Source organism: Chelonoidis abingdonii, chromosome 3 (genome assembly GCF_003597395.2).
Source record: "Chelonoidis abingdonii isolate Lonesome George chromosome 3, CheloAbing_2.0, whole genome shotgun sequence".
Classification (NCBI taxonomy): Eukaryota; Metazoa; Chordata; order Testudines; family Testudinidae; genus Chelonoidis; species Chelonoidis abingdonii.
Window position 1 is genome coordinate 71,969,000 of NC_133771.1, and position 23,440 is coordinate 71,992,439.

Here is a 23,440-nt window from a genome sequence, read left to right on the forward strand (position 1 = left end):
TGTGAACAAAATCGTGAAAAAATAGATGGCACTGTCACAGCCAAAGTTCTCAGCATTGGGCTTAAGAGAAATGCTGAACACATGCTGAGTACCCTGAAGCCTATTTCTGTAGCCTTGAACAAAATGCAGGGAAATAGCTGTTTTATTGCTGATGCTGTTGAAATGTGGAAGGAACTGAGTGAGATCTTAAAAAGAGAAATATGCAATGACAGAGTTAAATTATAAGCATTTAAAAAACGAAGGGGAAAAGCACTATCTCCAGCTCATTTTCTTGCAAATATTCTCAATACTCGGTGCCAGGGTCAAATCTTAACTGCTGAAGAAGAGGAATTGGCTATGACATGGACATCCAGCAATCATCCTTCCATAGTGCCAACTATAATAAATTTTAGAGCTAAGAGTGAACCATTCAAGAAATAAAATGTTTGCTGATGATGTTTTAAAGAAAGTGATACCAGTGAACTGGTAGAAGTCACTTAAACACTTTGATTCAGGAAGTGTTGAAGTGATAATCTCACTTTTAACAGCAGTAGCTTCTCCTGCTGGTGTAGAAAGAATATTTTCTTCCTTTGGATTAATTCATTCCAAACTGAGAAATCGTTTGGGACTTGAAAAAGCAGGAAAGCTTGTCTTTCTTTTCCAGATTATGAACAAACAGGAAAATGAAGGTGAAGATGACTGAGTTAGCTGCAGAAGCCAATATTTTAAGTTTCTCATATTGACCTGCTGACCGTCAATTAAATTTTTGTTTTGTTTTTAAAAAAATATTTCATTTAACTATTTTAGTTAAAAACAATTTTAACAAAAACAAACCTGATTTTAAAAAACCTTGAAAGTTTAACTACATTCAAAAATTCATATACTTGTTTTGTTAAAATATTATATGTTTGCTATTGAAGAAGAAAATCCAGAATACATAATGTTGTTGTTTTAGTTAAATAGAATTTAAATATCTGTCTGGTAATGTTCTCCTCCTAATACAGCATGGAAAGAAGATCCTCCAAATATTAATGATTAACCTGTTGAATTGGAGATAGTTCTCTTCCCAATGACTTAATAAATATCTGCTTCAATTACCTTGGGTAAATGAAATACCAAACAATCATTCATTTTCTGATATAGCTGTAAAACTAATCTGAAAAGTTTTTTAAATAAATCACTTAAAAAATGTATAGTGTGTACCTTTTAAAAACGAAACCTACATCTATCTCTTAAGTTGTGAAGAATATGTATTAAGACAACAACCAACAAGAATGCACTTTCATGTAGAAATCCATGATTAAATCAAGTTTTCCTGACTAGTGATTTAAATCATGATTTAAATTGTGATTTAAATATATTTGATTTAAATCAAATCCACCCTGATAGCAAATAAACTGTGAGTGGTGGAGGAACAAGCAAATTGCCTTATGTTAATTCTGTAGCTAAGTACCAGTGATGGACCTCCTTCAAAGTCATGTTAATTACCTTTTGAACTCACAACTTGTCAAAAGACATGACATTGTGTAAAAGATCCTTGGGTCCTGATTCTGTCATCTCAGATCTGCTTAGGCTTCATCAGGGGAAGTTTGTCGCAAGACTGAGGTCCCAGTTATGCTGGTATACCCCGAATATAATATTTGGACATTGGATTATAACCTATGAACTATTACTAAAAGAACTCTTTGCAACTACAGAGCTCACCATCTCTGCTATGAATCTGAATCTTAAGAATTGAACTCATGTCTGTTATGTATATTGATCTTTTAACCATACTCTCTCTGTTTTGTTTTTTAATAAATTTTAGTTTAGTTAATAAGAATTGGCTGTAGCGTGTATTTGGGTAAGATCTGAAACATTCACTAACCTGCGCGGTAATGTGTCCAGTCCTTTGGGATTAGTAGAACCTTTTCTTTTATATTATGAAATAAGATTTTCAGAAAAAATCCTATTGGACGTGAGTACCTGGATGGAGGCCTGAGGCTGGATCACTTTTTAAGGGAACTGTGTTTTTGGGACTTCTGAGTAACCAGTGAAGTAATAAAGAAGCTGTTTTATGCTGGTTTGGTAAATCTAAGCTTCTGGGGGATTGTCTGCCCCATTCTTTGCAGTTCGCCCTGAGTGAGTGACCACAACTTAGCTCCCCACTAGGATTCCGGGCACAAATGCTTTTTTGTTGTTGCCATTCTGTTTGGCAGAACACAGGAGAAATCCGCTAAACCTAACAATCATTCTGTTAAAGCGAGGAAGACTCACCCAAGCAGCAGTCCCAGGAGGTAAGCACAGTGAGGGCTTGTCTTTGCTACGGGGAGATCAGCGCTGCAGCAGGGGTTGATTTAGCGGGACTAGTGAAGATCCGCTAAATCGACCGCAGAGCGCTCTCTGGTCGGCTCTGGTATTCCACCCCTCCAAGGCCTTGTCTGCACTGCTGGGATGAGTCGACTAAGTAACAAGGTTTGGGGTGAGTTGACCTAAGTTTGCTTCGGCGCTCATTACAATGTAATATGTGTAGTTTGATACTGGGATTCGCTGGGACTGCATAACATGTTCCAGGTGGTCTCATTGAACTTAATGGTGAGAATAAAAGTGACAAGGAAAAATCTGTGTAGTATTAAACACGTGTGTAATTTATCTGTTATGCACAAACCAGATTTGCTAGAGGCAGTGCTAGCATAGTGCTGGCTATTTTGACGTAGTCACTGAGTATCATGGGTTTATAAAGTATGTTTTTCACGGTAAAACAGAGCATAGCTTTTCTGCAGATCTTAAAGTTAAAATCATATCTATAAAATTGAATTGCACAATGGAATGGTTATAATCACTTTGCTTTGTAGCTAACTCACTGATTTATTTTTTTTTAAATCCTTCAACTCGTTACATTATGACTAGCCTGTCATTGGTGGCACTTCATATAGTATGATAGTCATAGAGCTGTCAATCAGGTTTCAGCTTGAGCACACACTATTAACAGATCTTGAAAATAATCCTTTATTATTAAATTAAAAAGGTACCAAAATAAAATAAAAAATCAGTGCTTTTAGTAATTATTTTTGTGTTTCTCCAGTTTGAAAACACTTTTTTCTTTAAAAAGAAGAGATACTCAAGACAATACAATCAAAAGAAAATGAAGTTAAAAATGAGAACACAAACATTTAGGGCCTCATGCAAAGCCCACTGGACTCATTGAGAAACTTTCTGTTGCCTTTAGTGGCTTTGGATGGAGTCCCTTGTTGCCAACACTGAGTGGCTCATTTATTGCTAACAGTCTAAAAGTTTATTCAGTTCTTTAACCACTGTCTGAAATAATCTGATAAAGATTTTTGGATATTGTATTCAAACTTCATTAAAATTTGGATAAAAAGGTACATCTAAAAACAGAACTGAGAATAAATTACAGTGTCAGCATAGCATAACAGCTGAAAAAAATGAAGATAAGAGTGCAATCATGTAAAGCAGGGGTAGTCAATTATTTTTTGTCAAGGTTCAAATTTCTTGGTCAAAGGTATAGGCAAGGTCCAGCCTCCAGAGAAAATAATAATATTAAAAAAGCAACAATAATGATAATAAGTAGGGCTGTCAAGCAATTAAAAAATTAATCATGATTAATCACGCAATTAGAAAAACAAATCGTGATTAATCACACTGTTAATAATAGAATACCATTTATTTAAATATTTTTGGATGTTTTCTACATTCAGTTACAACACAGAATACAGAGTGTACAGTGCTCACTTTATATTTATTTTTGATTACCAGTATTTGCACTGTAAAAAACCAAAAGAAATAATAATTTTCCGTTCACCTAACACAAGTACTGTAGCGCAATCTCTTTATCATGAAAGTTGAAGTTACAAATGTAGAATTATGTGTAAAAAAACAAACAAACTGCATTTAAAAATAAAACAATGTGAAATTTTAGCACCCGCAAGTCCACTCAGTCTTACTTCCTGTTCAGCCAATTTATCAGACAAACAAGTTTGTTTACACTTGCAGGAGATAATGCTGCCCACTTCTTGCTCGCAATCTCACCGAAAGTGAGAATAGGCATTCTCATGGCACTGTTGTAGCCGGCCTCTGCATGAGCGCAAAGGTCTCATGGAACAGGTTATAAGCCTAAATATAAACCTGTTTTTTGACAGCTATACTTATGAAACTCTGTTATTAGATCATTAGATGACAAATGGTGATTATTGTCTTTGAATATTTAAGGAAAAAAAATTAAAATTACCAAAGCATGTGCTGCTCACATGTAACAACATTTTGCAACAGAAAATCATACGTTACTTTACATCAGAGGTAGTCAATAGGCAGACCATGGGCCAAATCTGAACCGCCAGATGCTTTTGAGCAGACCTCAAAGTCTTTTCATTTACTTATTATCAGGGCTGTCAATTAATCACAATTAACGCACATGATTAACTCAAAAAATTAATCTTGATTAAAAAGATTAATCATGATTAATTGCAGTTTTAATCACACTGTTAAACAATGGAATACTAAATGAAATTTCTGGGACCCCACTTTGTTCAATAAAGAAGCAGTTTCTTTATTCGGTGCCGCCTTCTCTCCTTGACTCTGTTGGCAATGGCAAAGTGAGTCTCAGCTGTGTGTATTATCTTTACCCAGTCATCCACTGGTGCAAATTTGTGTGCAAACAGAAAGAACTTCCCTCACCCGAGTAAGTGGCTTTGTGACCACATGCGCCGGATCACATCGCCTCTCATGTGAGAGAAGTTTTTTCAGTTTGTGTGCAAATCACACGTTGGTTTAAAATAAAATAAAATAAAAATCCTCTCACTCTTCCCCCATATGAATGTGGGCTCTAGGCATTTGCCTAGGTCTTAATCTGGCCCTGCACTTCCAACTGCTGCACTGACATGAGTCTCAGTGTAAGAGTTCCAATCTATTTTGTCAGCGCTCCAATCTATTTTGTCAATAAACTAGCAGCTGAGGAGGATTTACATGACTTGTGGCCCCCTGAGGCAACAATTCACATTTGAATGAAAGTTTCTACACACACATTTATATAACTAACTATTTTATTGGCTCATTAATCTAAGTTGTTAAAGTCCCCAGTTCATATCTGCGTCATAGATAGGGTGACCAGATGTCCCAGTTTTATAGGGACAGTCCTGATATTCGGGGTTTTTTCTTATATAGGTGTCTGTTACTCCCATCCCCTGTCCTGATTTTTCACACTTGCTATCTGGTCACCCTAATCATAGACCATGACAGCTCCAAAGTTTATCAAGCCAGCATTAGTAATCGGATTTGAAATACCTCTCTCTATCAAAATATTTGTGAACTGTTTAAAAACTATTAGGTCAGTGATCTGCATATTAAAAAGCCTGTCTCTGTTTTCACAATCACCTCCATGACAACAGCCTTCCTTGCAGTGAGCAACCATATATGCAGTGGCGGCTCTAGCTTTTTTGCCACCCCAAGCACGGCAGGTGGTCTGCCTTCGGCAACTTGCCTACGAGAGGTCCGCTGGTCCCGCAGCTTTGGCGTACCTGCTGCCGAATGGCTGCCGAATCCGCAGGTCTGGTGGACCTCCCGCAGGCAAGCTGCCAAAGGCTGCCCTACTGCCACCCTCACAGGGACCGACAGGCTTGGAGCGCTGGTGCCTGGAGCCGCCGCTGCATATATGCCTTCACACAAGACCTTCTCTGGTGTTATGGTGGAGGATGGCAAATGATGCTGGGGGAGGAAAAACACACTACTGTCAAATGGGAGACTCATTTTCTTCCCCCGCTCTCCCCAAACATTGTGAGTAGCGTGATCCCTTTTAAAAAGAAAAAAATACAAATTTGAGCCAAGTGAGATTGTGTTGTCAGTACCCCCCCATTACAGCTGCAGCTCTAGTGCCACCATTCTGACATGGAATCGTAGAAGACAAGAACAGAATCATGCAAGCACAGCTCTATTGCTGCCAGTGGCTGCAGACATGGCATTGACCTTTTATCAAGCGAATAGAGCGGGACACCTCTCTCTCCAAGGTCTGTCAGCACTGCTACTTGTATTAGCCAGAGAGGGTCTGCTGGAGAGTGACTCCAAAGCTCTCTCCTACAGTTTGCTGTGGGTTTTTTTTTTTTTTCACATAGTCCCAGACTCTGCTGGGCTAAGGAGCATGAGCTTGATCTCTGGACCTAAACTCAGTTTTCTTGGTTCTCCAGATTGTATCATTGCTAGACCTCCCTTCTGCACCTCCAGTTTTAATGCATTGAGTATAAAAAGGAGATGCAGTTTCCGACTTTTACAGTTTTATCATGAGACATATGATCTCTGGTATTTTTCTTAAAGCTTTGGGTGCTGAAGTCATATGGAAACACTAGAATTTCTGCTTTCATTAAAAGAAATGTTTCTAGCCCTCATAGTTGCAGAGATAAGGTTGGAAACATGAACCCTGAAAGCTGAAAAGCCATCATGCAAATAAAAAGAACCCCAAATTTATTATTTGTAAACCTTACGAATTTTAAGCCAGTCTCAGGAGTTTTTGGGGCCTTGCTCATGATATTCAAATATTAGGGGCTGCCAATACTGGAAATGAAATGCACAAAGTTATGTGGTATCTGTTGTACATTAGTGACACAGATGAGCCAAAGCAAGGACATTTTAAGTTGCCTTGAAGTTGATTCCTTAGTCCTGGGGCATGAAGGACATGAGTATCTCCTAGCACTGGAACTAGCTTTCCCTACCAGGCCCTGCAGGCCTACAACCAACTATAAACCATTCATTTGCTTCTTCTCATTTGCCAGCCCTGCCTGCCTGGTGTCACACTGCTAGTTGGCTTGTCGTAAGCATCTTTCCCAAATCTGGACCTTAGCGTCCAGAAATCTGGGTGCCTGCATGAACCCCTCTAAGCTTAATTACCAGCTCAGATTTGATCTCGCTGCCACCTAGCCACAATTCCAAGTTTTGGCTCCCTCTGGTCTCCCCAACCTCCCTGGGACCCAAGACTCAGAACCCTGATCTTCCAAAGGGGAATACACTCACTTCCCTCCCCCTCTCTTCCCCAGACTTTCCTCTTGTCTAACCTGAGAGTTACGATGCAATTCTTTACATCACAATAGCAAGAAGCATGTCTCTCTATTCCACAAAGAGACAACCTTAAATACAAGGAAACAGAAATATTCTCTCTCTCTTCCCCCCACAATTCCCTGGTGCTGCAGAGTTTTACCTCCGTAGATCTAACACAAAGAGAATCCCTTCCCTTCGGTCCTTAGCCTACCAGAGAGAAACCAAAACAAGTCTTAAAAAGAAGCTTTATATAAAAAAGAAAGAAAAACAATGAACATGTGATCTCTGCATTAAGTTGACATACAGCAGAATAAATATGAATAACAGACTATTCAAAGAGGTACAATTAACCATTCACAAACACAATTACAATCAAAACAAAACATATAACAGCCTATGTGTTTTGCATTGTACTTACTCACAACTTTGAAACTGAATCATTAAAGCTGTAAGAAAAAAAGCCTCTCCACTTACCGATAGACAACTAAAAGACACAGACCCAACATTCCCTCCCTGAGTTTTGAAAAAATCCAGTTTCCTGATTGATCCTCTGGTCAGGTGTTTGGTTCTCTTTGTTAACCCTTTACAGGTGAAAGAAACGTTAACCCGTAGCTATCTATTTATGACATGGCTCCATTCCAGTTTTCCAATGTGTGTGGCCTCATTCCTGATATGGCCCCCGAACCCCTTAGTTGCAACCTGACGAAGGAGTCAAGAAGAGGTAGGCAAGGGGGGAAGTGAGACAGTAATACAGACAGGGAGAAAACGATGGGAGAGGTAAATGGTAGGGGAGACAGGGTAAATCAGGACTAATTATTCTGCATGCTTCAGAAAAGTGCCAGACAGACAGATTTACTATCCCGAAAGTTGTGATTTGTTCCACCTCCCAGCATCCTGAAATCCCCTCTCCCTTTCCTGCATTGTCCACTTCCAAACAGTAAGAAACTGGCTAGTCCAAAGAGTTAAAAACCTGTGACCAAATACACCCCCAGTAAAGTCAATGGAGTTAAACCAGGGAGGAATTTGGTCCCTAGGAATTAGCTAGTATCCTAAAGATTAGTAAATCGTTGGAGCCACTGTATTTTACGTGCCTCAGGTCATTGAATGATGCAGCACATACCATAATAGTCAAAGTACGTGTGCACAATGGACAGTTTAACAATGGCATGCTCCCCATAATGTGAATTTCCTGAGTTGTATGTTTCACAGATCTTCATATAACTCATAGGGGTATGTGTGTGTTGTGTATGTGCGTAGGGAGGTGTGGTGTGTGAGGAAAATGATCCAAGGGGTAAACATCTTCTCATATTAAAATAAATTCTTCATCTTCCTTTCAGAGTTTATTTTTAACAAAAGATCTTTGGCTGCACCGCAGCATTTTTTCACTAGTTGGAGATGGTTATCTTATCAGAAAGTTTCCCCACTGAACATATTCACATAGTTAACCCTGCTCTCCCTTGTGAGCTGGCTTCAAGCAGGCTTTTTTTCCACTCCATGCACAGATTGCAATCAAACGTTATGGTGAAGTATCAGTAGCTTACTGAGAAGTGAGACAACTGATAATGTGATTTATTTATTGTAATTAAGTAATGTAGAAAGAACCTATAAGCCTAAACTTGTTTGAATCCATATTCATAATCTAAGCATTCAATTCATGCCCCAGAATCGTTTGTCAATCTGGCCTTTTTTTTTTTTTTTAATGTTGCCTAGAGACTCTCTTTGTCCTTTTGCTATTAAGTTACCTGAAACTGACACTAAGCCCTGGATCTCCTCCAAGCTGTAATAAAATAAAAGGAAATATACTCCATGCAGTTGGGCCAGCCATTACTTTACCTACAGTCTTAATAAAGGCCATCTTTAGATCAGGTTGGACTTGTAAAAGCAGCAGGTTATTCATTGTTTAAACAAAGCTACAGCTTTGTGTTTGTGATGTTTTTTAATTTGTGGCAGTCTTCTCACTGGCTCTTTGTTTTGGCTGTTTTGTTTGTTGAGTTTGCCTATGCAGCTTTACTTCTTCCACAGGTGTTTTCAAAGGCAGGCTGTGAAAGAAGAAATCAAGCTGTGTTCAAAGCTTCAGAGCTGTGAAACCAAAATGTACTTGATGGGAATGAGCCATTCACTTTTATTTGGGGGAAAATATCAGAGAAATTATTTGCACTTTGAAATATTTGAGTTCCGGAGTGGGTATGAACTTTTCCTTCATTTGAGTTTTAAAAAGGGAAATAACAATTAACTAGCACTCTCCACATCTTTGAAGTGCTATGTAATCATTAACTAATTAATTTGCTATTGGGTTCTCCCTCTAGCAGTTCTGTGAGAGAAGAAGGTTTCAACATTTTTTCATTACATGGAAGCTGTGTCCAAGGCCTTAACCACCTGCTTAGGAACTCAGGAATTGTCATACCAGACCAGAACAGTAGTTCATCTAGTAAAGTATCCTGTCTCCAATCAATGCTTCAGTTGCATGAAGTAACCTTCCCATTGGGGAAGTTTCTTACTAACCCCAAGATTTACTTAGATTGTAAGCTCCTGGAGGTAGGGACACCTTTTTTGTTATGTGTTTGTACAGGACCTAGCACAATGGGACTGTGGTCCATGACTACGGGTCGTAGGCGTTACAGCAATACAAATAATAAATAATGATTAATGGTTGGTTTATTCCTTTTCTGTTCCTGAAGGCTACCAGTAGTCACTCAGCGCTAGAGGTGTTCACTTATTCTGTTGCTCTATTTACTAGTGCAGTTTAATCTGCTCAATCACAGTAAAATAAACCTGATGGATTCCTGAAACAAAGACTATCTAGACCAGGTTAAAACATGAGTTTGTACTTAACTACAGGTGGCTTTTGGGTGGAGAAATTGTGATTCTCGATGGAAGAGTGCGTGGTCTAGTAGATGATTGGATTGTTAATTACTTACCTTAAGGAACTGTGATGAAATAAAATTTATGTTGGACAGTCTTCCAACATTCTTGTTTTACAGTTCTTTAAGGTCTTTCACTTACTCCTCACATTCCTGAAACTAATTATTTTACTTACACACTCAATTTCTTTTATGCTGATATTTTCTAATTTAGTTTATTAGGGTTACAATCTTAGCAAACTTCCTTATTTTCGTTCTTCTTTATTGTACTGATGAACCTATTAATGTATGATTGTACTTTGAACCTTCTTCTTAAACACATATCTCAGTGTCTTCCTTAGGAGCAATCATTTGACATTTTAAAGTCTGTCAAATGATAATCCAGTTGAATGCAATTAAAACTGAACAATGTTCCTCTCTTGTCATTTTAATGTAGACTTTTATAACCCACTTGCTGGGAAAAGCGATTTTCCTAATTAAAAAAATCTTATTTTAAAGTCAGATCTTACTTTCCTTCTCTCCTATCCCCCAAAACTGTACATCATTTCTGCATCTTACTAATTAAAACTTTCCTGTTCCCTGTAGCCATCAGGGGACCTGTCCTCAGTTGAACTGTAGATTTGCTTCTGATGAATACTGTGTTAAACACTTTTGTATGGGTTAGGGATTAGGAATGTAGTAAAGTAAGCAATATCTGAAAGACTGAGACATTTGTTCCCAGTTTATAGGCAGTAAGGGATTGGCTATCACATATGTTAACTCGAGTCACTTGTCGTGACTAGGGTTGCCACCCATCTGGTTTAAACCCGGGCAGTCCAGGTTTCTGCTTGTGTGTCTGGGTGCAATTGGACAAACCACAATGTCTTTTTTTTTAATCTGTGGCAATCCTAAGCAGAAGGAAGGAGGCAGTGTAGCAGCAGCAGCCATCCCTGCCTCCTGGTGCTAGGCTGCTTGTGTGGCTTGCAACAGCACATGGCATAGAAGGGTGGGGCCTTGGGGGAAGACGTGGAGAAGGGGTGAGGTCTCAAGGGAAGAGGCGGGGCAGGGATGGGGCTTCAGGGTTCTGGTTACAGCCATTAGAAAGGTGGCAATGCTAGATGTGACATATCTGTCATTCTTTCAAAGGGGAGCTGCTGACATAATCATCAGTATTCTAATGCTTATTTCTATTCCAAGACTTTATCATTGTCTTTATAATGATTTATAACACATTTGCAATATAGTATGTTTTGGAAGGGTGTTTAAGGGGACGAGTTAGTAGTGGAATTGAAAGTCCTCCATGGTTGTCCTATGGAAAAGACAGAAACAAAAAACTGATTAAGCTCCACTGTAGAATTGTAATGCAGAGATGGATCAGAGTTTGCAAGAAGCAGAGCTTCTTGAAATTTTTTTTTACTGTATTATTTTATGGTATTATTGCGACAAGGTGTTGTCTCAAGGATGGTGCCAAATAAATCCAAATGCAGCAGAAAGCAGCAGGAGAAGGAGGCAGTTGCAACACACATGCAAAATAAGGGAAGTCCTGTTATAAAATGAACATGTAAAGGTTTGTCATAGTTTGCAGCTTTAAACAGTTGGCTTCCCAGACAGAGGTGTGAACAGACCAATATGAAGAAAATAAATGCCTGGGGTAAGTTTTGATGAATACTATGTATTAATCAGTGATCTACAAAAATCAGTATTTTCTCTTCATTCACAGCATGGCCGTACCCCTCTACATCTTGCTGCCTACAAAGGGCATCTCCGTGTTGTGCAGATTTTGCTGAAGGCAGGCTGTGACCTGGACATTCAGGATGATGTAAGTAGATGCAACCATTCTTATACTAAGGGGCCTGCTCTTCCAATCAATGACTCAGTTTCTGAACAGAGCTAGTGTTTTGCTTCTTAAAGGTGGGCGTGAAATTAGAACAGAATCAGTCTCCCACCTTTGAAGCTTGACAAGTAAAACTGTATCAGAGTCATAGTAAAATGTAGTGTTTTAGATGAGTAGCTTGGTCCTTATTTTCAAGCTGTAGCAGAGCATTTAAAAAAGCCTTTCTACTCCAGGCCTGAGTGAGTAGTAATAGAGGATGTTGCCTGCCATTTGATACATACATGGAAATACGAGCTCATCTGTGCCATACAGGAGCCCCATTGAAACACTTTACATGATATAATCTGCCAGGAATGTTTGCAACAGAGAGGACTTCAAAATGCAGAAGCTCTTCTCCAGAGAGCATAGAAAAATGAGCAATTGGCCTGAAGTACTGTACAGTACCACAGCAAATTGGCTACCAGTGTAATGCTTGTGGTATGAGTTATTCCCTGTCTCTCATAACCTGGGATGATAAATGAATAGTATAAGTTATTTGTGATCATCCTTACAATTAGCAAATGATAGTTTTCAAAAAGTAAAAAGTAAATCATTGGTGTTTCTCAGTTTTTCTATGAAAATAATGATAATGCTAGAGCTGAATGCTAGGGAAAACGTTGCTTAGATGATGAGACATTGGAATTATTTGCATCATCAATTTAGGTCTCTCACTCTGACAAACAAGGAGTTAGGCTGAATTGTTTTTAACAGATTGAAATAAACTTGTCCAGATTCATTGCTGGCTCCTGTTAACAGACTGTAATTTTGCCTCTGATTTTTTCTGTGATGCTCCAAATTGGGATAGGAGTAATGACCCTGCTCCCAGGAGTCTTAACATTGTTACTTGTGTCTCTGACCCAAGAGGTCTGTTCTACAAATGCTGCAGCACTTTGATGAAGATGGTGTAAGCCAATAGGAGAGAGCTCTCCTATCAGATTAGTTACTCCGGCTCCATGAGAGGCAGTAGCTACATCAGTGGGGGAATCTCTCCCGCTGACGTAGCGCTGTCTACATGGTGGGGGGAGGGAGAAGGGGGCTCGAATTTAACATCAGTATAACTACATTGCTCAGGGGTGTGGATTTTTCATACCCCTGATCAATGTAGTTATCAGGGCCGGCTCCAGGCACCAGCATCCCAAGCAGGTGCTTGGAGTGGCAGTCTGCAAGGGGCGGCAGTCCGTATGTTTTTGCCCCCAAGCAGCGCGCCGAATTGCCGACGCGGACGGTGGGGGCAGTCCGTGTGCCGTTAGGGCGGCATGTGCGTTTCCGCGGTGATGGCAGTTCGGCGGCAGCTTCTATGTTCAGCTGTCCGCGGCAGCGGAGCTTCTGTCTTCCGGCTGAAGACAGAAGCTGCTGCCGGATTGCCGCACCGTGGAAACGCGCCTGCCACCCTAACGGCACACAGACTGCCCCTGCTGTCAGGGGTGGCAATTCGGCAGGCTGCTTGGGGCGGCAAAAACAGTAGAGCCAGCCCTGGTGGTTATACTGAAGTAAGTGTGTAGTGTAGACCTGACCTGAGCAGCGTCCGCATAGTTGCACTATTTAGGTTCTCTCACAGGGAGTGGTCAGCAAGGCCATGTGCTATGGTGCTTAGAATTCAGGACTAGGCATTAGGGGCCAGATTTTTAAAGGTGTTGGGTGCCTGAATATGAGATAGGCACCTTGTGTGATTTTTTTTCAAAAGCACCTAGGTGCCTAACTTCCATTGGGTGCCTTTGAAACTTCCACCACACACCTGTCTGAATCTTTAGGTGCCTAAATATCTCGAAAAATTTCACCATTAGACAGCTGGGTTCTATTTCTAGCTGTCACTGACACTGAAATTTAGGCAAGTCTCTGGCAGGCTTGTAACCTTGATTTTTCTGCAACCACTCTTGTACTAAGGGAGTTGCTCTTGAGTCAGTAATTCCATTTCCTAACCTCTCATTGCAACAGTTTGTGTCTCTGTAAAATAGGGCTAAGACCTGATATACAGATGTATCGGGGGGCTTGATTAATTCATATTTGTCAAGTGTTTTCAGATCCTCTCCATGAATGGTGATGTGCACAGTTAGTGCAGAGTATTATTGTTATAAAGAAATTAGTGAAAATATAAAAGTACAGTCAGCTTTCTTGTAAGTAAGGTAACTACTCTGAGAATCCAAGTTATGCCAATTATTTACCAGGTGGGATTTTGTGGGTGGGTGGGGGGAAATGAACTATTTTCTCAGTGAGACTGGCATTGTTTGAATGCTGTTATCACAAAATCTATGCTATTTGTACATCTAACATTGCATTCTGAAGAAACTGATAAAAGTAGACATGCTGGGAAAATTGTAAATCTGAATTTATCATTACATCAGCCAAAGAGTGAATCTTACTCCTTTGCAGATATATTCAGTTCATTCACTTATCCTGTAACTTTCACCAAGTCCTGGTTCACCACAGTGTGATGCTGTACCAAGCACAGTAACTAATTTTAACAACAAACTAGAAATGTCATAGAATTGAATTCCATTTTTGGGTCCCCTTGTATTATACTGGATATCTCCTCTGGATATAACGAGAGCTCCAAGAATTGTTGTGCATTCTGAATGGTGCTGTTTGGGTTTGTTTCTTAGGGAAAAGAGAGAAGGAGAATAAAACTCCCAACTTGGGGATTGTCACAGGACTGCCTGAGATGAAATGTGTTAGCTAAAATATGTCTGCTTTGCTTTCAGATGGTAAAAAAGCCTCCTACCTATAAATTCCCCTAGTACAATCCATTTTTGCACACTTTTTACTTGCATCACACAGAGATGTTTCTATTGCTTTTTAGTCACTGTTACTGTGTGTCAGAAACTGAGGAAGAAACCTTTTGTCCTGTTGGCACTGATAGATTTCAGCATCTAATATTGTCAATTAACATTGATTTAATTAATGTTATTCGTAAATATACAGTTAGATTTTTAAATTATGCCTGGGGGAATAATCAGATAATTTATTAAAAATATTTTTATGCAGAATTATTGCAATAACACGTGCAAATTATTCTCTTGCAACTTTAAAAATCTGATCCATGTTCTATTTCATTTTTTTTAAAAGACAGGGGGAATCCAATAACAAAATTTTAACTTTGAGCTGAATATCTATAGCGAATTCATAAATGCAAGAACTAACTTTTCATCTGCCGCATGGCGAATAGAAGTGGATAATTCTAAATGCTGTGGAGAGATTAAAATACTAACCATGTTCTGCAGATGAAGTACTTTAAAACACTAAGAAACATGAGAATTAGTTGAAGAATGACCTCCAGTGGCCTGGAGTGGGATTATTATGAATTTCAACCTGTGGAAACCAGTTCTGTAGAGTATGCAACTCCAGGGACTAATTCTTTCCTTCTCCCCTCCAATCCTGCAAACTCTTATTGGAATGCTAATATAATCTCTTATTGGTCAATGAGTATTCATACAGCACATACTTCAGAAATAGTCAAGGAGAAAGTTGCCGTGGTGAAAGGAATCAAGGAAGAAAAAGATGAGAAAAACCAGAGGAGAAAGGCTAGAAAGGAAACTAGAAGATCAGAAAGAGAGAAGGAGGTTAGAATCTTGTGGATCAATCTTGTCCTGAGCTTCCCTCTGACATGACTGCATGTAAAATCTTGGATTGGCAGTTTGGCATGTTAGAGTTCCTAAAATGGTGCATGGTTGCATGGCTGGGTTTCATTCTTGATGCTTTGCATAAAAATTATCTACCCCTCATTTGGCATCCCACTGAAAGCTTTCTGACTATCTCAATGGAAAGTATGTCATTACAAAAATGAAACTTTATTTCGGGAGCCCCATGTGAAAATCTGAGTTGAAGAAACTAACACAAATGGGCCATAACCCAAAGTTTAAAATTATTTCAATCAAAATGTAAATATGCAAAGTGCCTTCAGATCCAATAACTGACTTTTTTTTAATTTCCTTTAGTTATGTTTATACTTTCTTGCCTTGATCATTTCTGCTGGCCCTTTATCACTACTGTCCAAGAGTAAAATGCTTATTATTGGGACTTCATGATGATTCTCTCTGTTTAGCAAGGGAGAAGAGAATAGCAAGTTCACATCAATACTTGGAAGCCCTGAATGGCTGATTCAACTACTTTAGAATATTGAAATACTCATATGTTGTTAAGAGTCCTGTGCTCTTACTGATATCATTTTCCGTATTTTATAAATTATGATTTTAATTGGTAATATGCTAAAGAAACATTACTTTTCACTCTTTGATTTCAAAGGTTAAAACTTTCCAAACTTAGTAGTTTTTCTTAGGACTGAAGATGATTATCTTGCTATTTATTTTTATTTTTTTTTCAATTCAGCACTCCCATGGCAGGATAATTTGTTCACAACAAATAATTTGACCCACTTGGGCAGTGAATACTGTAAACAGCAAGATAGAGTGGTGGGAGAAGGCAACAAGTGAGATTGGAAGGAGTATCCAATCTTTCGTCCTTAAAGGAGATGATAGCATTCATGGAGGCGGTAAAGAAGAGAATGTGACTGTTGGGGTGCTGGTAGATAAGAGAAGAAGTGAAGTTCCTTGATTAGATCATGCTGAAGCAACAATGGGATTTACAAACTGAGTGCTCCCTTGCCTATCTTGCCTTCAGGGTTCAGTCTGGTAGCTGTGCTCTGAGCAAGGGTGGCCGCCTTTAGCTCAGTGGTTACGGCACTCATCCAGGATGTAGGAGATTCTGGTTTAAATCCCCCCTTTACCTGACTGGAGCAGGGTCTTGAACTTGTGTTTTGGGTTTCCCACCTCCCAGGGCTCGCTCAGTTTCTCCTTTTGGAAATGTTCCATTGTATATAAATACTTTAAATATTCCTTGGGGGGGTGGGGGAGAGAGAAAATTGACCAGTGGTTTGGGCTCTCCCCTGGGAGGTGCACGTGCAAGTCCCCTTCTCCAGTGAACATTTAATTATTTATACAAAGTGGAACAGCTTCAACAGGAAAGGCTGAGAGACACTTGCCCCGGGATAATCTGTATCCCAGTGATTAGGGCATTCTCCTTGTAGAGGGGAGACTCAAGTTCAAGAATAGGGATTTGAACCTGGTTCTCCAACATCCTGGCTGTGAGTTTTAGCCAGTGGACTAAAGGTTGCAAGGAGTGCACCACCTCCTCCTCAGTTTTTCATGAAAAAACACTAACCTGGCTTGGGAACACCAGAGGGTTCATGGCTGGGGATCCTGAGTGGAAATAGGTAGCTCCCCCGGGTTTAACTCCCTTTGAGGAATGGGGCTTAGGCCACACCCCTCTCCCTGGCATTTCCTGGTGGCTGGCTTATGTAGCTCCTTCTCAGCATGCTGGGAGTTCTGAATCCCATTCTTAGGTGCCTAACTCTCTTCTTGCATTGTATAGGGAGCCTGGGTCCCAAACTCAAGGTTATGAATTCCACTAGGAGACAAGGCAGGGGTGATGGATTCTTCCTAACAGCAGGAGGGGGCCATGAGGCTCAATCACCTCCATGGCCCTGCCCCTGTCCCCTGCAGTCTCACCCACCAGCTAAGCTGGAGTCCAGCTAGGGAACCCAGGCCCCTCCACCTGCCCTGGGTGAAGGGCCTGAGAGCAGCCCCCAGCCCATGTTTCCACCCCCAGGCCTCCATCCAGGGCACATGGAGGGTCCGCAGCTCCCCACAATTGCCTGCGTGGCTCTTAGCATAACCTGGCTCCAGCTTCTGGCCTGGCCTGGGGCAGGGCCTTGGGCTCAAGAGCCACAGCCAGGCCATGGTAAGAGTCACCTGGGCAGCTTTGGGGAGCTGCGGACACCTCCACCTGCCCTGGGTGGGGGCCCAAGGAGTGGGAACATGGGCCGGGGGCTGCTCTCAGGCCACACCCCAGGCAGGTGGAGGCTCCACAGCTGCCCATGCTCCCCAGGCCTCTGACCCAAGCCAGGCTCCAGCTTCTGGCCTGGCCAGGGGCAGGGCCCCAGGGGGAAGAGGAGGGGCAAGGGGACGGACCCGTGGCGAAAAATGGACAGGCCAGATCCCTCCACTTTGACTAGGTGCGTAATGTTAGGCCATGTCTACGCTACAGCAGCACCCATATGGTGCTGCAGCTGTGCTACTGAAGCACTGTAATGTACACATTGACGGAAGGGGTTTCTCTATCGCTGTAGTTAATCCACCTCTCTGAGAGGCAGTAGCTAGGTTAACGGCAGAATTCTTCCTCTGACCAACCTGCACCTATGGGTGTAGGTTGACCTCTGTCACACAGAGTGTGAAATTTTTCACAGCCCTCAGCAATGTAGATAGGTCAATCTAATTTTTAGGTGTAGACCAGGCCTTAAGTGGTGCAATGCTCAGTCCCCTGGTGAATCTAGCTCCTAAGAGTTTCAGTTCAGGCAAATCTCCTCTCCATCATAGTGGTAAAGGTCACATCTGTATAACAGCACTGTTGTTCTTTTTTTCATTTTTACTGATCCTGTTGTCTGCAAACTCCCTTGTAAGCAAGTCACTTACAAACAAGATCATAAAGTGTTTGCTTCAGATTTATACACTTGATTGTCTGCAAAATCAATATGCACTATAGGTATTGTATTTCTCACAATCTCCAGAACAGTATCCTGTGACACATTCTACAATGCACACTGTTAAAGGCAGGGCTCGGGCAAGTGCTGTTTGGAGCCAGAGCTATTTTTTAATAAAAGGAAGAGATAGACAATGTGAAAAATGTAAATGCAAAAAGAGAAATGTGAGTTAGTGATTACACTGCTTTGAAAGCTCAGATTCTGCACTTGCAGAGAAAAGCTGATGCACAAAATAAAGCAACCAAACAAAAATTAGCAGTTGACCACATAAAGGCATCCTGATATTAGCTCTGTCCTAAAAGACAAAATAGTTTCACTAGAATTTTACAAATGGGGGGAGAGACAGGTTAAAACAATATGTGTAGTCAGTATAACATATATCTCTGAGGTGCTCAGTAACTCAAGGAGAAGTCTCCTACAATATCAAGGGTCCTGCGAATGACTGAGAACCTTTGAGTAAAATTAGTTTTTGTGCCTTTGAGCGGAATATGATTGGGGTCAAAGCGCTAACAGAATTTAATTCAAATCTGAGCAGACGTGGCACTTACATTTCTGTGATCCAACCTTCAATGCCTTGCTCAGTGAGTACTCTGTGTTTGGAGAACTCTCTCACTACAGTACCTGGAGACAACCTAAGCAAGCTGGCCGATGTTGCCTGGTGGCAGAGTGAGGTGCTTGGAGAATGGCTTGCTCCCAAGCAGGCTCAGCTGCTGCAGCTGTCAAAAGTGAGGTTATCTGCTTTTCAGCTATTGGTTTATTTTTAATTAAAGTGAAATGTTCGCAGGAGTAGCTGTTATCTCCCAGAAGCCAGTAAGTTAAATATAAGTTAAATTAACTGCAATTACTTCTTTAATTGGGTCAGGATAGAAGTAAGAAAAAATAATGTAACAACAAAAATGAATTGAGTTAGCACTATGAGAAGATCCTTATTTAAAGCTACACTGGGTCAATTCCATTCTTGTCTCCCATTTGAACTTTGTCACAAAGAATGTTTCAGACCTTTAAGGTGGAGTAACCGTACATAGAAACCACAGTTCTCACAGCTTCCTACACCACAGGCAAATGCTGTTTCACAGTATACTTTGTTATCATGTCTTTCACAGTTTTGCCCTTCTAAACATGTCATAGCAATAGTAAATGGTGGATTTCTATTTTAATGCTAAGATAAACTGGTCTGTGCATAATTCATACTACTGAAATTAATAATATGCTGCATTAGCAATATGAGTGGCAGCCTAGAATGCTGTGACATTGTTGAATCTTCTCACGGACTGCAAGACATCATCATCATCTAGCCTGACCATCTTCACATTGCAGGCCACAGAACCTCATCCACCGACTCGTGAAATAGACCTATAACTTCTGGCTGAGTTACTGAAGTCCTCAAATCATGATTTAAAGACCATTTACTCTAGTTTAAACCAGCAAGTGACCTGTGCTCCATACTGCAGAGGAAGGCAAAACCCGCAGGGTCTTTGCCAGTCTGACCTGGAGAAAATTCCTTTCCGATCACAAATATGGCAGTCAGACAGACCTTGAGCATGTGATTGCTGCATAATAATAGTTGTCAATAAATATATGACCCATACAATTGTAATGAGATATAGTCATTTAGAGTTATTTCAGTTTAGGGGTTTTTGATTACTTTTTTTTATTTTGGCTTTAATTTAAGGAAAATATGACGGAGTTCAGACATATTTAAAATACTCAGTGTTGCCAACTCTTGTGATGCTTGGTGTTTTTCTTAAGGCCTCAGATCTTGGAGCTATGTAAATATATGAGACTCTTAGCTTTTGTTTAAAAAAAATTCTAGCTTTCATAGTAGTGGAGAGAAGTTTAAAACATGAGCCCTGAAGGCACAAAACACAGAAAAGAAATACAATTAACTCAAAATGTATTATTTTAAAAATCAGCCTCGTGATTTTAAACCAATTTCATCTTTTATTGGGGGCATTTTTGAATGCTGGGGGTTGGTAATACTGCTGTAGAAATTAATAACATCTTCAGTCAGTAGAAAAAAACAGCCTCCTTAAGAGTAATTTATAACTCACTTGCCAGTTGTCTAGCACCTAGCAAACTATTCAATTATTCTGCTACCCCAATTATATTCAGTTATCTGGATCTAAATTCTTGCAAGTATGACAAAAACATGGCAGTCTTCGGTTTTCAGTGTTTTATTAAAGTCTGTCATTATCTGGTTATCGATTGTATCAGACAAGTCATTTTTGTGATTATTACTTCTCGCTTTTTCCAGACTTTCCCTTTCTGTATACATTTCACATTTCTTCTATTCATGTGTTTTGGCAAACACCACATAGGTGAGCTGGACTGTTCGGGATTCCCAGTCTGGGAAGCGAAAGGCTCTGATTGGTAATCAGAACCAGGTCTCCTGTATGGTACCGTGGAAGTCATCTCTCTCTCACTGCATAGCTGAGATCATGGGATTTGTTTTAGCACCACAGACTCAAAATAGCTGGAGAGAATGAACAAACAAACATAAAGATAAGATCATGGAAGACCAATGTGATGAGATACAACTAAGAGACCTTAATTCTATGCCCTTTTCTTCCCTACAGATATTGTGGGTCCTTGGAAGTATGGAGCCAAAATTAGTATGTTAAGCTGGCTATCTGTTAGTGCTGTAGTAATTTTAAAACTAGGTGCTAAGTATCCCCCATATTGCATCTGAGAGAGTCTTCTGGTGAGAAGTTATAACAATGAGCTGTGGGTATTTTCAGGAATTAAAGGTAGTAAACTGGTGGTCTGCAATAGTAAACTATATAATGGTTCCATTACCCTTGGAAACCTTAATGATTGTAGTTTATTGGTATTGCTTTCAATAATAACCAGTATTTGAATGGTATGTGTGATGTAAATATAGTTATAGTATATGGGACGTGTATATGATATCTGTATAAAGTGTGTGTGTATTTATGTGGATTCAAAATTAGGCGGGACAGGCACTAATTAAAATAAATTGCTTCTTTTTACAGGGTGATCAGACAGCCTTGCACCGGGCCACTGTTGTAGGAAATACAGAGGTAATAGCAACGCTCATTCAGGAGGGGTGCGCTTTGGACAGACAAGACAAGGTAATGTTGGATAATAACCGCACTGGACTGTAATATTAGCATTCTTTGGAATATGCTGTTTAGAACTTATACTCTGGAGTAAACACTTTAATTTGAATTGAATAGCAATTATGCAGATAAGAAACCCCACTTCCCTTTGGAAATATTCTCCTGTTTTACTTACATTTGACATACTGGTAAATTGATCTTCTCTGAGTCAGGAGTCTGACTTTCTCCTCATGATGGCAATATGATAAAGACCACAGGCTTCAAAAAAAACATTGGGAATCAGCCAGCTAGTGAGGCAGCATGTAGAGCTACTAAGAAAACTTAGTCCAGTGGAGGCTGAGCAGTAAGTAAAGAGATGAACTGTATGTCTGTGAAGGAACCGTATTGATCCCTCCTCAGAGGTATCATTACTCGTTGGCTCATTAGGCAGGAAATCATTTCTTTTTCATTTGCAACTGGAAGTGATTTAGCTGATATAATCAGAGGTGTTGCTACCCAACTAAGTAATGTAGATGTGTCCAGACAGGGCAATAAAAAGTGATGGGCTTGTTGCTTGATAACATAATGTACCACTACCCAGTCAGGTTGACTCCCAATATATTTCTGATCAGCTAGAGCATCGAGTTAAATAGTACTCTGGGTGCAACAATACATAGGGTAGTGCTGCAATATTGATTCTCTAGGAAGTGCTTAGGACTGTAGGGAAAACATGAGCTAAGTAGGTCTATACGCGAAAGCTCATATTCTACTTAAGATTTTATTTAATCCACATTTGAGATAAGGCTGCTAATAAAAGCAAATATCTACTACGTACACACACTCACACCCTTTCTCTGCTTAGGTCAGAAGTTGAGTTCCAGGCTGTACATTTTAGAGGGAGACACCCAAAACTACAAAGCAAATGCCTTCCATGGGGTTTGCTTTACTAGCCACCTATATAAAGTTTCAGGGGAGTCTTCTCCCCAGCCTTTGAACTTCCTTGGTGTCTGCAGACTCAGCACCAAAATGAAAGCAAGAAGTCTGATAGGACCCTTACCCCTCTCCGGGATGGTATTTGGATACCCTTTTCACCCCCAGATCTTATTTTTTGCCTTAGTCTTGTAGCACAAATGTATGTGCCCTGGTGAGAATTCACTGCATTTCTCAGCTATGCGGTGTAAAAACCCATTGCCATGTATATATGGGGAAGGAAAGCAAGCCAAAATAGGGAATGAATGTGTTAAAGAATATTTAGATGAATTCTGTGTATTCAAGTCAGCAGGCCTGGTGAAATTCATCCTCAGGTACTTAGGGAAATAGGTGAGGCAATCTCAGCACCATTAGCGATTATCTTTGAGAACTCATGGAGGACATCTGAGGTCCCAGAGGACTGGAGAAGAGGAAACATAATACCTATGTTCCCCTAGCACAGAGCAAACTACGGCCTGGAGGCCACATCTGGCCCACTGGGCCATCCTGCTCAGCCCCCAAGCTCCTGGTCTGGGAGGCTAGCCCCTGGCCCCTCCCCTGCTGTCCCTCCTCCCCCACAGCCTCAGCTTGTTCACTCCACCGCAGGTGCGATGCTCTGCTCTGCTCTGGGCGGCAGGGCTATGAGCTCCTGGGGCAGTGCAGCTGCAGAGCCTGGCCTGACCCAGTCTCTGTGCTGTGTAGTGGCGGTAGCGTGGCCTGGCTGTAGCGCTGCCAGCCACTGGTGGTCCAGGCAGCGTGATAAGGGGGCAGGGAGCAGCGGGGGTTCGACAGAGGGCAGGGGAGTTCGGAGTGGTGGTCAGGGGGCGGGGGTGTGGATGGTGGTCAGGGGGAAACAGCGGGTTGAATGGGGGCAAGGGTCCTGGGGGGCAGTCAGGAAGGAAGGGGAGTTGGATGGGCGGCAGGGGGCAGTCGGGGCAGGGATTTCAGGGGTGGTCAGGGGACAGGGAGAAGGGGTAGTTGGATGGGGCAGGGGTCCTGGGGGGGCCCATCAGGAATGAGAGGAGGGGTTGGATGGAGCACGGGGGTCCAGGGACAGTCAGGGGACAGGGAGCGAGAGTGTGTTGATGGGGCAGGGGTCCCAGAGGAGCTGTCAGGGAACATGGGGGGTGGGGGTGGGGCAGATAGGAGGTGGGGGCCAGGCCACGAC

The 23,440-nt window shown here is 41.0% G+C and overlaps 1 protein-coding gene and 1 long non-coding RNA gene across 5 annotated transcripts in view; both read left to right on the plus strand.

Annotated features, from left to right (window-relative positions):
• Positions 1-23,440, plus strand: part of LOC142046567 (uncharacterized) — a 1,033,250-nt gene that overhangs the window by 183,340 nt on the left and 826,470 nt on the right. The gene's annotated exons all lie outside the window — the stretch shown is intronic.
• The window catches only part of ANKRD6 (ankyrin repeat domain 6), a 168,976-nt gene that overhangs the window by 122,074 nt on the left and 23,462 nt on the right, over positions 1-23,440 (plus strand). For all 4 annotated transcript variants that reach the window (XM_075063837.1, XM_075063839.1, XM_075063838.1 and 1 more), the window contains exons 3-4: positions 11,560-11,658; positions 21,238-21,336. In XM_075063837.1, the coding sequence (XP_074919938.1) occupies positions 11,560-11,658; positions 21,238-21,336 (198 nt within the window). The remainder of the gene's footprint in view (positions 1-11,559; positions 11,659-21,237; positions 21,337-23,440) is intronic.